This window comes from Sceloporus occidentalis, unplaced genomic scaffold (assembly GCF_023333645.1).
Source record: "Sceloporus occidentalis isolate IW3139 unplaced genomic scaffold, rSceOcc1.0.p SCAF_22, whole genome shotgun sequence".
NCBI lineage: Eukaryota > Metazoa > Chordata > Lepidosauria > Squamata > Phrynosomatidae > Sceloporus > Sceloporus occidentalis.
The window spans coordinates 653,848-669,418 of NW_028317002.1; the positions used below are offsets into that span (position 1 = coordinate 653,848).

The 15,571-nt window shown below is 42.0% G+C and overlaps 1 protein-coding gene across 2 annotated transcripts in view; it reads left to right on the top strand.

Moving 5' to 3' along the window:
- LOC149300875 (zona pellucida-like domain-containing protein 1) overlaps positions 1 to 6,469 on the top strand; it is a 28,746-nt gene extending 22,277 nt beyond the window's left edge. The window contains exons 8-10 of one of the 2 annotated variants that reach the window (XM_089484677.1): positions 88 to 196; positions 4,227 to 4,260; positions 6,307 to 6,469. In XM_089484677.1, coding sequence (XP_089340803.1) covers positions 88 to 196; positions 4,227 to 4,260; positions 6,307 to 6,469 — 306 coding nt within the window. Of the gene's footprint in view, positions 1 to 87; positions 197 to 4,226; positions 4,261 to 6,293 lie in introns of both variants that reach the window. The other variant, XM_089484676.1, reaches the window with a different exon arrangement.
- Positions 6,470 to 15,571: the final 9,102 nt, after the last annotated feature.

The following is a 15,571-nucleotide window of genomic DNA, read 5'->3' on the forward strand; positions in this document are numbered from 1 at the left end:
TTGTAGGAATAGAAGCATATATAAATTATTTAAAATAAATAAATTAAGTGTTTTCTCTTGGTTATTTGTTATCTAATACAATTGCAGACGTGTCACAACAGAGAGAGAAGAGGTGCAGTTGTGAGAACAACATTTACCCCCCAGAGTACATCAGGAAATGCTGTTATATCTGCAGGACCTATTATTACAAGAAGTGGTAAGACTTTATTTTTACATTTTGTTCTCTTTGATGTAACCAGAGATAATTCAGTTTTCACACGTCTCATTTATGCTTTAATAATCTTCTTAACCAGTGGTTCAATAGTTTTTAGGCGTTTTTTTATAATCATTAGACTGGTGCAAATAGACTGAAGTTAATTCAGACACATTTTTGTTTCCTTTTTTTGTTCATTCATTTTCAGAATTTGTTTCTTGTCCTTTCAGTTCAGATGAAATATGGAGGGATTTTTCCATCTGGAAATAAATTTGTTACCACCCTCACTCACTCTCTCAAAATTTCTCTCACACTTTCAATCATGGTCTCTCTCAATATCTTTCAACCTTCTCTACAGACCGTGTCCGTGTTTCCTTTCCCGCAGCTCCGCTATTTCTCTTGAATCTTTTTTCTGTCTTCATCTGCATCTCCCAGTGTCTTTTTTCTTCATTCAATTTTCTGTGAAACTTGGCTGTCTGTGAAACTCTGTAAAAAGGGCAGGGGAGATTTTTACAATTGCTAAATGAATAGGTTTCTCTTATTTTTTTTACACAAAAAATGATTTTGTCATGTTAACTGGACTTTGATGTGGTACACATTAGTACTAAAAAGTTGTCTTCAACCTAATTAAAAAGTTTTTATGGGAAAGGCCTATCAAGGAAATAATAGTTTGCTATCACCACTTGTTTGATAAACTAAAAACTACCCTTCTTCGCTTTGGCAACCTTGCTTTGGATAGCAGCCCTTGGTTCCATCTGTATTTTCTAATCAATACTACTATAATGCACTAATCAACAACACAAAATACAAGTTAATTTTGAATGAAGTCTTCTTATCATCTCACCAGAACATAAATTCTTGACATATACTCATTCTGAAGTGGAATAGAGGTTGAATCAAACCTACAATGGCAGCACTTTAGGCTTTTTAATTAAAGTCTACACTTGCTGATAATATGTGTGCCTGCTGCTTGCCCAGACATTTAAACTTGATGTAGAAATGCGGTTAAGGGTTGCCAGCAATTTCTATGCAGGCAAACCTGGCAGACAAATGCACAGCTCTATACAATTTATGCTGCATCTCCAAGGCTAAATTGTTCTACAAATATCACAGACCCATTTGTGCAGCGGAAATAGGATCACTGTTAATGCTTTTACTTTGCAGCCAATTGCTTAATTAATATGAATATTAAATTGTACATATGTATAGGTAAGATAGAAAAAAAACAATGGTTGCACTTTAATCAAAACATTGCGAAAAAAAGAAACAAAATCTCAACTAGTAAAGTGCGAAATTCTAATCAACAGTTTTCCTTGGGTTTAGTCATGCCATCATATTCTCTGTATGCTAATTAGAACAATTTGTATTTGGGCAATGTACATTCTTCCAAACAGTACATATCTGTGGTGGACAACATTCAAAATCATTTGTAGGTTACATAGCTAGTAGCATAAGGAAAGAATCATTTTAACCAAACAGAATTTTGCTACTGATTGCTGGCTTTTTGCCTAGCTCAAAGAGAGGGATTGTACTGTTACTGTGTTTAGTTAACAGCTGCAGGAAACAAAACAAACCCAAGTCACATTTCGTTGTCCTAAAACATCACTGAATAACTTGTTTGGACAATACTGTAGTTTAGCTTTGGATATAATAAACATTTTTATTTCTCTTAAATGTAAAGGAAGTAATCTCTATTTTTTATGTTTACATTTTGCTATAGCTGGTTTTTTCATCTTCCCTGATAATATTGTTTCAGTACATGCTCTTATGAGTAACTATTGTCTACTTTTACATGAAGATACGGCAATATATGAGAATATATATTAGGTTTAAAAAGAAAATGGGTAGAAAATGACAGGTCCAACATGCATCAATGAAATGTTATACAACTTGGTAAATAAGAATAGGGCTGCAACTAACGATTATTTTCATTAAAAAAATGTACATTTTTAATTTATTTAAAATAATTTAATACACAAACAGGATGTTAAAAATAAACAGAAAAAAAAAATGCATTTCTTGTTTCTTTTTGCCAACCTGCCTCCCACATATACCTTATATACCCTATATGCCTTATATCCCCTGATACGCGACTGTGCCCCCTGATATGCCTTATACCCCAGTACGCCTTATACCCCCAGATATGCCACTCTGTCCTCTTCAAATATGCCTTACACCCCCCAGATATCCCATAGTGCACTCATAGATTCACAGACTTGTTGACAGCACACTGACACAATACTTTTATAAATAAATAAAGGGTTACTCTTCACTGCCTCCAGGATTTAGATTCCCCTTAGTTTGCACCCTGTTCCCTCTAACTGCACCTTAAGTTAAATTAATTAAATTAACCCTCAGTCCTCAGCATTAAATTTACCCTAAAGACCCATTTACCGTAACTGCCCCTAAATTAACCCTAAGGACCCCATCAACCATAACTGCCCCTAAATTAACCCTAAATACCCCATTAACCATAACTGCCCCTAAATTAACCCCCAACTCCCCTAACTTTCATCAGCCCAAATATTAATTTTATACTCACAGTTAGATGAGTGTCTGAGCAGTGTGGACACTATCAGGAACTGGGTGGGGCCAATCATTAGCGTGGCTGCAGGGAGGGACTAGGAGAAGGAAAGGGGCGGGCCAATCATCAGAGTGATTGCAGGGAGGGACTGTAAGTAGTAACTGCTGTTGTAAGTCACTCTGAATGAAACGGATTATAAAACGAGGGGTATTTTTAAGTGCATTTGCTCTTGGCAACGATTTTCATTATTGATTATTATCAATTTTATCGATTAGTTGTTGCAGCCCCAAATAAGAATAAACGTGCAACTCTTACATTTCTAAGAATATTTTGGGACAATAATTGATAATAATTGATAGAAGAGTAGGTATAATTACAGTATGTAGAGATCTGGAGGGATCCATGGACTGTACCGGGCAGGATAAAGGAAACAAGGAAGGGATGTGCGAGGAGAGAGTTTGCCTGAAGTGTGTATGTATAGGGGGTGTTTTGTCAAGAGAAAATACCTATGGGGGTGCGGAGACTGAATGTGCCTGTGCTTGGGCGATGTCCCATTCCAAATTTAACTTTACAACATCCCCATCATTGTGAACAAAACATCTAAATGTGCTTTCTCACTTACACAAAACCTTAATTGCACTCTCATGCTAAACAAATAAATTTTGCCTATTTGACATTTCTTCTGTAGTTGTAATCACAGGAAAATAACACAATAATGTTTATGAAGCTGTTTCTGTGACAACTTGTTTTTGTGTCACATAACACATGTACCTAACAAAAACAATAAATTAGGCCAGATTTTATACAGTGAGATTGTAATTTCTATGAAGAATCTCGGCATTCAGAAGCAATAGGCAAGCTGTTTTTAATGCTGCATTAAGTTAAAAAAGTTAAGTATAAAATTTCATTTTTTATTCTCAAATATGTATTTCTTCTATAATATTCTGCTTTCCTGGGCTTTGCTGAAGTTACTTGGAAAACGTATTCAAATTAATCACTAGGATAATGTTCTATTGAAAAGGGCAGAAGAATGGTGCAGAGATCCCTAAAGCCACAAAGCACTGACCTTTTAAGAAATGTTCAGTTACACAATTTAATAGGAAAACCAGACTGAATATAGTTCAACAATTGTAAGATTAAGTTATGTACAAACTGTATGATAAATTAACTATGCTTCTACAAACTATTTTCAGTAAATAAAATAAAAGTGCCCATTATAATAGAAAGATTTACTTTAGTTGAAAATTATATGCTTAGGATGTAACTAATAATGTAAAGTAGCAGTGTTAAATGTTAATAGTTAGTCTTACTTCCATGTCCCTAGTTAATGAATGGGAACATTGACCAATTTGAAACCATGTTTATATTAATATTTCTTGTGAATATGATATAAATAATTATTGTGACAACAAAGAATAATTACCGAATAATACTATGTATGGTTTGTTCGTGTTGTTATTATCTGCTCTGGTCTTGAAACTGCTTGTAAACTACTTTTCAATATTGCAGACGAGTCCCCAACAAACAACTCGCAGCTTGGTAAGTTTATTTCTGTGTTAATATTTTCTTGTAAGTGTATTTTGTGTTTTATATTGATGGAGTAAGAGTAAACGTAAATATTCTCTGTGGTATGAAAAAGACAATATCATGTTAAAGACATACATTTATATAAACCCATGTTACGACATTATCCCATAACTTATTGAGTGTATTTCATTCATTCTGTTCACTAGTATAGAGTAGGATGTACAATTTACCCCTATCAATCTATTTTGTTTTACTTAGTTCTTAAACATTGATGGTTAATGATTGTATAGACCTTTTGCTTTCATGTTTCTGAGGAAGATATTTTAAAGTCGATCAGTTGTCCACTAATGTGTAGATAGAAAAATCCCCATTTTAACTAACACATACAATGTAATTTATACTTTCAGTTTAGGATATTAGGATAATGTTGTATTGTTACTAAAAATGCTTATTTTAGGACTGAACTTGGCATGTACCCAAAATGCAGCACACTGAAAAGATTTTTATCATGAGCAATGTAATATAGGCAGTCTAACCAGCCTTGCTGTGTTTCTGTTAAGTTTAATCACTTTTATTTTCTTTTTGCTGTTAAGCACACAGTGACACTCACTTAAAAAATAAATTTAGAAATTTTAACATATGAATATGATTGTTTAGCATCTAATATATTCCTACGTTTCAGACACCAAATGGTCAGGTTCACTTTGATATAGAGCGACATACTCACATATTGTAAACACTTAATTGAACAAAAAACATGTTTTGACGGTTGCCTTTGTTTTAGTAGGAGATGGTAAATTATATATGATATAAATGATAAATTATTTCAGATTTATGAGTGTAAGAAAATATAGCGGCACTGCATTTTTGTGTTTAATTATTCAAAAAAAGTGTTACACTTTGTTACATTTTTTTAAAAATGCACCTTTGTAATGCATCCTTTTATTTTCACCTCCATATTTGATACATTCATGTCATTATTACATTTGCAGTTTAATTATATTTTGTGAAATATATTACTAGCTACAAAAGCAAACACATATATTCATTGACCAAAGGTCTAAACAGATATCAAAACAAACATCAGTCGGTACTGGCTGTACCATATTCTGTAATGCGCTTCTGATGTGGTAATGATGTGCATTTAGACATTTTTCTTTGGTGGTATTAGACTTTCAATGGTTAGATTGTGGAAATGATGCATGTTGTGCTGTGAAGATATGTTAAATGCGTAAGTGCATTTGAGCAGTTAGCTATAATATTATCTGTTTGTGTCAAACAAAGTCAAATTACTGAGTTCTTAGTATGATTGTAGCATGCAATATTCATTTTAGATGGGTCATTGAATCAAGCCTTTAGTATCTTAAAATATTGGTTGTTATTGGGACAGGTGCAGGTAATAGCAGTTTTAATATAAAAATGACTGTGATGCAAAACCTTCCATTGCCCTCTATGGTAATAAGACCATTTAAAATTATGCACCAGAATCACTTTTTATTTATAACCCATATTTTTGCCAGCCTTTAAGGTGTGTAAAATTAACCTCAGTATATTACAGCTTGTGTTTTCAAAGATATTTGATGAAAGTATTTCCAGGAACAAAAAGAAAGGAAATATTAGTGACTGCTGATCCATTAATGTCTCAGGCTAAGGTTTGCCCAGATGTGAGAGACAGCTCCCAGCCCTGCAGACAAACAAACCTAACATGTCTTCTGCTTAATACACATTTTCTATAACAACATAAAACTTTTAATAGTGTAAATTATTACGGTGCTCACTGCCAGGGCTATACTGGTGATGAAAAGAGGCCCTTGCAGTTTAAGACCAATGGATGTTACGCAACATATGGCTGCTGGCTGGATATGCCGGCCATGTATTTTTAAGTCCCTTTTCTTGATAGGAAGAGCAAATGAAAGTCTGGAGAAAAGAACCTTTACAAAATATGAAACTATGATGTGGACACCCATCACTTGATGAAACTCAAAGGAGGTTATACAATAATTGTTGTATGCGCATTTACCCTATATATTTTTTGTTGTTTTTTTGCAGCCCAAGCAAGTAGTCCCAACTTTCAGATCAATTCTGTCACCAGTGCTCTCATCTCAGGAGTGGTGATCCTTGGAGTCACTAGCATATGTTTCTTCATATTTTCTGTCACGTTGCTAAGCAGAAAAAAACAAAACAGTTTGGTTTTATGTGGTGTACAGAACCCAACTTTCAATTAACAGACGCTATTTGCACTTTTCTGTGATGTTTTATTTTTTTAACTATATCATGGCTTGTAAATGTACTTTATGTGGACAGCTCCACAACATGTTGACATGTCACCTGATGTACTTTTATTTACCATATTGTAGCATGTGCATTGTATAGAATAGATAATGTAACAAATAATGTTACTATGTTCTTATTTCATTATTAAGTATTATTTGTTCTTTAAAACTAAGAAATAAATGTATCATCTTAAACTTAGAATGATTGTAGCAGCTGAACTGAAACAAGTAATAAACTATTATTCTCTATATTGTTTGTTGTATGCTTCCGATTTACTTTGAATAATCTGAGCTGGTATTAATTAATATGTGTCTATTGTCCAGCTGATTAAATACCGGTACTAGACAATTTATGTCCCAGTTACTTATGGTACTGACACATGGTCCACACAGTGTAAATTAATTCATTAATTGAAGGGGCTACATTTAATTATAGGGCATTTATCATCATCATGTGTTATTGGCTTTATATTTATTATAAAATATTAATTATAATTATAAATTAAGGCTGATTATCTTACTTTGTTCTGTAATGTGGTTAGCATTATGCATCTTTAGTTTATGGAGTCTGCAAACACAACACATTCTTAAAATACATGGTAATACAGAAATCTCAGATCTCTGACAGATAACTGTAGCTATCAATGATATGTATAGTACGGTAATATAAAATTATGAGACTTATTTGTCCAGAATTATTAATTTGACTAATGAGTGTTTTTGGACATCACATTTAGCCATTAAATCATCTGCCAGTGTCTACAAAAAGGCATCATTGCCATACAATATACAATAACCTACAATGGTGACTAGCATGCCAAAAAATAAAGTAGACTTATGGTAACAACAAAGAATAAAACAAACTACATTACTCACTAAAATATGCTGCATTTATGATTATTTAAGAGTATTCCCTCGTGTGACCTTTGTATTACAAACCAACGTATCCAAATAAAGTTTGATAAATTGTGGAGAAAGTTCTGAAAAACTTAGAGTTATGTTTCTTTTAGCTTGAAAGTGGTACTTATTTACATTGTTCTTTTAGATGTAGGTAAACACCTACTTATATAGCCGGCAATTATTTGGTGTGACCATAATTGTTATATTACGGTTACTATATTACAACACTGATTTATCGTGTTGAGTGCATACATTACTCTAAGAATAAGAGTGCCCCACCGTGTGCCCCCCAATTGAAACACCTTTTTTTTTTTCAGCACTGATTAACACGGAGGAGAGAGAGGAGCACCGAGCCGTCGCTCAGGAATACGTTTTCAGCAACCACTCGGCAACTCCTCACTCTCCTCCACGAGGCCTCTGTCTTGGTCGCGGTGCCGGCATTTCATGCTTCAGCAGTGAAGCAGCACGCGCCGCGACACAGCCGCAAGACACCGCAGGACTTCTGCAAGGTAAGTGAACTTCAAAGGCGGGAGAGAGTAGATAGAGAGAGGGGGTATATAGAAAGAAGGGGTGAGAGTGGGTAGATAGTGAGAAAAGGGGGGATGCATTGTGGGAATGAGTGAGAGGATAAATGAATTAATGTGTGGATGAATTGTGTAAATTAGTGAGATAATTAATTTGGGAGAATGCATTAATGAATATGTGTGAATAATTTGTGTGAAAGTGTGAGAGAATAAATGATTGTGTGAATGAAAGTGTGAATTAGTGATTGACCAAGGGACCAATGTAGCACAGGCAGGGTGTTTATGGGACAAATGGTGGCACAGGTAGCGTATTTATGGGACAAATGGTGGCACAGGTTGGGCTTTTGGGACAAAGATGTTTTATGCTGGGCTGTTTGGGTACAAAGTTGACACATGCTGGGCTATTTGGCGACAAAGGATCTGGGTGCTGGTCAGGTTCTATATGGGCAGTGTGGATGCCAGGGCTGGCCTTTGGGATGTGCAACCTGTGATCTATGCCTGTAATTCAGGTTTTTTTTTTCTATACCTTTAATGCTGAGTTTTTATGTGAATTCCAATTGATCTATACCTGCAAAGCTGGGTGTTATTCTGTTGATCTACATCTACTATGCTATGTTTCCATACATTATTTATGTATACCTGCAAATAGAGGGTTTTTATGTCTTATCCAGCTGGTCTATACATGCACATGGAGTTTATATATGTTGTTTATTTGATCTATACCTGAACTACAGGGAGTAAATAAAAGACAGGTGTGGTTTAGTGAATGAGGGGACAAAGAGACCGATATATCAGTGGCCAAAATATATTGGCCTAAAAGTTAATTAACGGCAAAATGCCGAAATAAAAGAAATAATCGTCCGCAGGGGCCCTGCTTACCTGTGTGTTGGTCGCACAGTGTGCAAGCAGCGTCTCTTGTACCAGCCAGGAGAAGCAGGAACCCAGTAGAGTCATGTGAATGCATGTCACATGACCCTGCTCTGTCCCTTCTTCCCCTATGCAGGACAAGAGAAGTTGTCTGTTTGAGCAATAGAGAGTGAAGTAGCAGGTAGACTTGGGCACCAGGGGGCTCTTCGTGTTCGTCTTCGTGCTCGTCTTCGGGGAAAAAAAAATCTTCGTATTCCGCGAATATTCGCCCGTTCCTGTCTTCTCTTCGGGCGAATATTCGCGGACATTCTTCGTGCTCGTTTAATCTTCGTTTTCCTCCTGGTTGCCTAGCAGGGGTTAATACGGGGTTAATAACACATCACAGCAGCAGCAGCTGCCGTGAAGGTACGTGTGTGCAGCTCTATTGGTCGTTTCGGCAGGGGGCTGGTCTGGCATCAACGAGTGAATTGCAGAACTGCAGAATGCACTTCATTCGTTGATGGCAGGCGAGCCCCCTGCCGAAACGACCAATAGAGTTGCACACACATACCGAGGTGTACTGTCCATAGATGTTTAATAAAAGAATAGGGAATATTTTACATTTTTAAATTGATTTTGGACCACTTTACATGCCTAACATTTGCTACCTATTTACAATGGCATACTTTGCAACAACCCAACTTACTTATTGGACAGGACTGGAAAATAGCAGGACTGTCCACCAAAATCTTGGGTGTGTTGGCAGGTATGCTGATGGAAAAATGTTGGACAAGAACTAAAAAATAGCTTAGGGTTAATGTACGGTTATGTTTAAGATTAGTAGCAGTGCACTGGTTTGGTTAAAGATGGATTATGTCTAAATAATAATAATTTAATTTTAATGTTTTTTTTTAAAAAAAAATAGGGGTTTATTTAAATGTATTTTAAAGTTAGATTTATTATTTAGTACTTGATTATATTTATTAAATGTTTATAGTAGCGTTACCTACCGAGCTATAACTACCTATGTGTATTTGCATTTTGCATACCTAGTTTAGCTAAATTAGATGGGACAGGACTGGAAAAAAGCAGGACTGTCCCTGAAAAAGTTGGGTCTGTTGGCAGGTATGTGGATGGAAAAATGTTATAGGGTGAAGTGTGAGTTATAGTGTTAATGTAATGCTATTAGTGAGTGAAGGCCAGGGCAAATAACAAGGAAAAGGTCCTTGTGTTTTGTGCATTGTAAGTGTGTGTGTATGTGTGTTATGTGTGATGTCACTGTGTGTTATATGTGTTATATGTGTTATTGTGTGTGTTATGTTTGGTTGGTTGTGTATCAGAAGGAAAATAATGAAATGGAAAAGGAAATGGGAAAGGCAAATGAGTGGGCAATTGGCGACCCGCTCACCTGTTTCACCCCAGGGCAAAGCACCCAAACACTGTCAGTCTTAGACGTTTGGCAGCAGACTTCCAGAGCTCAGACACAAGGCCCTAGCGTAAGCTGGCCACTCCGGCGGAGGTAGCAGGCGTTGCCACACCGCAAACAGAGGCAGCCAGGGGGGAGAAACTGCCCTTACCATTAGGGACATTTTGGGCATGACTCTAGCCAGGAAGCGAACTGGCAGAGAAGAGATGCTGGCACCACCACCAGCAGCAGCATTGAAAAGGCGAATGAGTGGGCAATTGGCGACCCACTCACCTGTTTCACCCCAGGGCAAAGCACCCAAACACTGTCAGTCTTAGACGTTTGGCAGCAGACTTCCAGAGCTCAGACACAAGGCCCTAGCGTAAGCTGGCCACTCCGGCGGAGGTAGCAGGCGTTGCCACACCGCAGACAGAGGCAGCCAGGGGGGAGAAACTGCCCTTACAATTAGGGACATTTGAGGCATGACACTAGCCAGGAAGCGAACTGGCAGAGAAGAGATGCTGGCACCACCACCAGCAGCAGCATTGAAAAGGCGAATGAGTGGGCAATTGGCGACCCACTCACCTGTTTCACCCCAGGGCAAAGCACCCAAACACTGTCAGTCTTAGACGTTTGGCAGCAGACTTCCAGAGCTCAGACACAAGGCCCTAGCGTAAGCTGGCCACTCCGGCGGAGGTAGCAGGCGTTGCCACACCGCAGACAGAGGCAGCCAGGGGGGAGAAACTGCCCTTACAATTAGGGACATTTGAGGCATGACACTAGCCAGGAAGCGAACTGGCAGAGAAGAGATGCTGGCACCACCACCAGCAGCAGCATTGAAAAGGCGAATGAGTGGGCAATTGGCGACCCACTCACCTGTTTCACCCCAGGGCAAAGCACCCAAACACTGTCAGTCTTAGACGTTTGGCAGCAGACTTCCAGAGCTCAGACACAAGGCCCTAGCGTAAGCTGGCCACTCCGGCGGAGGTAGCAGGCGTTGCCACACCGCAGACAGAGGCAGCCAGGGGGGAGAAACTGCCCTTACAATTAGGGACATTTTGGGCATGACTCTAGCCAGGAAGCGAACTGGCAGAGAAGCGATGCTGGCACCACCACCACCACCACCACCACCAGCAGCATTGAAAAATTGGAAAGGCGAATGAGAGGGCAATTGGCGACCCGCTCACCTGTTTCACCCCAGGGCAAAGCACCCAAACACTGTCAGTCTTAGACGTTTGGCAGCAGACTTCCAGAGCTCAGACACAAGGCCCTAGCGTAAGCTGGCCACTCCGGCGGAGGTAGCAGGCGTTGCCACACCGCAGACAGAGGCAGCCAGGGGGGAGAAACTGCCCTTACAATTAGGGACATTTGAGGCATGACACTAGCCAGGAAGCGAACTGGCAGAGAAGAGATGCTGGCACCACCACCAGCAGCAGCATTGAAAAGGCGAATGAGTGGGCAATTGGCGACCCACTCACCTGTTTCACCCCAGGGCAAAGCACCCAAACACTGTCAGTCTTAGACGTTTGGCAGCAGACTTCCAGAGCTCAGACACAAGGCCCTAGCGTAAGCTGGCCACTCCGGCGGAGGTAGCAGGCGTTGCCACACCGCAAACAGAGGCAGCCAGGGGGGAGAAACTGCCCTTACCATTAGGGACATTTTGGGCATGACTCTAGCCAGGAAGCGAACTGGCAGAGAAGAGATGCTGGCACCACCACCAGCAGCAGCATTGAAAAGGCGAATGAGTGGGCAATTGGCGACCCACTCACCTGTTTCACCCCAGGGCAAAGCACCCAAACACTGTCAGTCTTAGACGTTTGGCAGCAGACTTCCAGAGCTCAGACACAAGGCCCTAGCGTAAGCTGGCCACTCCGGCGGAGGTAGCAGGCGTTGCCACACCGCAGACAGAGGCAGCCAGGGGGGAGAAACTGCCCTTACAATTAGGGACATTTTGGGCATGACTCTAGCCAGGAAGCGAACTGGCAGAGAAGAGATGCTGGCACCACCACCACCACCAGCAGCAGCATTGAAAAATGGGAAAGGCGAATGAGTGGGCAATTGGCGACCCACTCACCTGTTTCACCCCAGGGCAAAGCACCCAAACACTGTCAGTCTTAGACGTTTGGCAGCAGACTTCCAGAGCTCAGACACAAGGCCCTAGCGTAAGCTGGCCACTCCGGCGGAGGTAGCAGGCGTTGCCACACCGCAGACAGAGGCAGCCAGGGGGGAGAAACTGCCCTTACCATTAGGGACATTTGATTCATGACACTAGCCAGGAAGCGAACTGGCATCGAAGAGACACTGGCACCACCACCAGCAGCAGCAGCAGAATTGGGAAAGGCGAATGAGTGGGCAATTGGCGACCCACTCACCTGTTTCACCCCAGAGCAAAGCATCCAAACACTGTCAGTCCTTGGCGTTTGGGAGCGGACTTCCAGAGCTCAGACACAAGGCCCTAGCGTAAGCTGGCTACATTGGCGGAGGTAGCAGGCGTTGCCACACCGCAGCAAGTGCAACCAGGGGGGAGAAACTGCCCTTACCATAAGGGACATTTGAGGCATGACACTAGCCAGGAAGCGAACTGGCAGAGAAGAGACACTGGCACCACCACCAGCAGCAGCAGCAGCAGCATTGGAAAAGGCGAATGAGTGGGCAATTGACGACCCGCTCACCTGTTTCACCCCAGGGCAAAGCATCCAAAAACTGTCAGTCCTTGGCGTTTGGGAGCGGACTTCCAGAACTCAGACACAAGGCCCTAGCGTAAGCTGGCTACACCGGCGGAGGTAGCAGGCGTTGCCACACCGCAACAAGTGCAACCAGGGGGGAGAAACTACCCTTACCATCAGGGACATTCGAGGCATGACACTAGCCAGGAAGCGAACTGGCATTGAAGAGAGACACTGGCACCACCACCAGCAGCAGCAGAATTGGGAAAGGCGAATGAGTGGGCAATTGACGACCCGCTCACCTGTTTCACCCCAGGGCAAAGCATCCAAGCACTGTCAGTCCTTGGCGTTTGGGAGCAGACCTACAGAACTCAGACACAAGGCCCTAGCGTAAGCTGGCTACACCGGCGGAGGTAGCAGGCGTTGCCACACCGCAGCAAGTGCAACCAGGGGGGAGAAACTACCCTTACCATCAGGGACATTCGAGGCATGACACTAGCCAGGAAGCGAACTGGCATTGAAGAGAGACACTGGCACCACCACCAGCAGCAGCAGAATTGGGAAAGGCGAATGAGTGGGCAATTGACGACCCGCTCACCTGTTTCACCCCAGGGCAAAGCATCCAAGCACTGTCAGTCCTTGGCGTTTGGGAGCAGACCTACAGAACTCAGACAGAAGGCCCTAGCATAAGCTAGCTACACCGGCGGAGGTAGCAGGCGTTGCCACACCGCAGCAAGTGCAACCAGGGGGGAGAAACTACCCTTTCCATTAGGGACATCTGAGGCATGATTTCAGCCAGGAAGCGAACTGGCAAAAGATACTGGCACCACCACCAGCAGCAGCGTTGGAAACGGAAAAAGGTGAATGAGTGGGCAATTGACGACCCACTCACCTGTTTCACCCCAGGGCAAAGCATCCAAAGACTGTCAGTCCTAGGCGTTTGGGAGCGGACTTACAGAGCTCAGACACTAGGCCCTAGCGTAAATTGGCTACACCAGCGGAGGTAGCAGGCATTGCCACACCGCAGCAAGTGCAACCAGGGGGAGAAACTACCTTAAACATTAGAGAGAAAAAATTTAACTTTCCAAGCTAAGAGCTGGGTAACCCAATTTGGGCAGATTGAATTTAAGAAAGGCAATCTGCTCCATCAGATGAGGTGCCATGCGTGAGCGCTGTGGACTCAGTATGTTTCCAGTCATAGAAAACACGCGCTCACTTTGAACAGTGGTTGGCGGACATGATAGAAGCTGCTGCGCAACCCATGAGAGTGCAGGCCACACACTCTTCTTTTCATCCCAGTAGCTAAGAGGATCAACATTAGGAGCAGAAGGAACTTCACAGAGGTAAAGTTTGACCATTTCAGCAGCACTACTCTCCTTTCTGCTGCTAGCTCTGTCAGATGGTCCAACTATACTGCCAAGTGCCTCTTCCCAAAACGCAGCTGCTCCACTCAGCTGTGTTGTGCTGCTTGTGGCACTGCTGCTGATGCTGCTGCTAGGGGTAGCAGACCACATCATCTCTTCCTCCTCCTGCACCTCACCCTCCTCGGACAGCATTCCCATTTTACGCTGCCAGTCACGCACCTTGTTGACCAATTGCTCCCGGTAGCTACTGAGAACATTGAATTTCAAAGCTAGCTTTCCCTTAATTCTTGGATCACAAAGGCACGCTAGCATCATTTCGGGACTCTCTTCCATTCGCTTGCGAAGGTGTACTTTTAGCAGATCCTTCAGCTTCCTGACTATGGCTGCTACGTCAGGATGTAGAGTGCCACCTTGAACAGCCTCACGGTTTCCAAGGAACACATCCATCTTGCTGCCTAGATGGGAGAACACAGGGATTACCTGGGCCAGACTGGCAGTGTTTGAGCTTAAATTTTCTGTGGCATCCCTGAATGGTTTAAGGACTGCCACTAGCTGGGCGATCACTGTCCAATCCTCCCTATTCAATGGAGAGGTAATCCCAATATTGTGCTCTGAGGCAAGATTATGGATTGCCCTCTGCTGCTCCAAAATCCTCTCTAGCATGTCTAACGTGGAGTTCCACCGTGTACTGACATCCTGACGTAGGCAGTGTACGGGAAGACCTGACCTCGCCTGCTCTTCCCTCAAAAGTTGGCTAGCCTTAACACTATGGTGAAAGTGCCCAGCGATCTTTCTGCAGCGGGACAGAACTACTGCTGCCACATTAGTTCCTTCTGACATTGCTGCCTTCACTACAAGATGGATGATGTGGGCTGCACAGCGCACACCAACAATATGACCATCTCGCAGCGCTTTCACCATATTGGCACCTCCGTCAGTTACCACAAAACCAACTTCAACATTGGTGCCCGCATTGGTGCTCTGCTCCCACCCAAAGGCTAAACATTTTCCTAATCGCATGCAGAATATTTTGGGAAGTGTGCTTTTCATCCATCACTTCTGCATGGAGAAGGAATGATCGGTAGCCTGCTGCAGCAACTTCCTTAGACACACCGGGCTGCCACCAGTGTGCTGTCAAAGAAAGAAAGGCATGCTGGGCGCTAGGTGCACTCCACAAATCTGTAGTGAAATGAACACACTGACCAGCAGCCTTGGAAAGCTCCTCTTTCACTGCTGCAACACAGGACCGATACAGCGAGGGGACAATGTTCCTGCTGAAAGTGGAACGTGACGGAACTGTGTATTGTGGAGCCACAGCCGCCATCAATTGTTTGAAAGGCTCCCCTTCA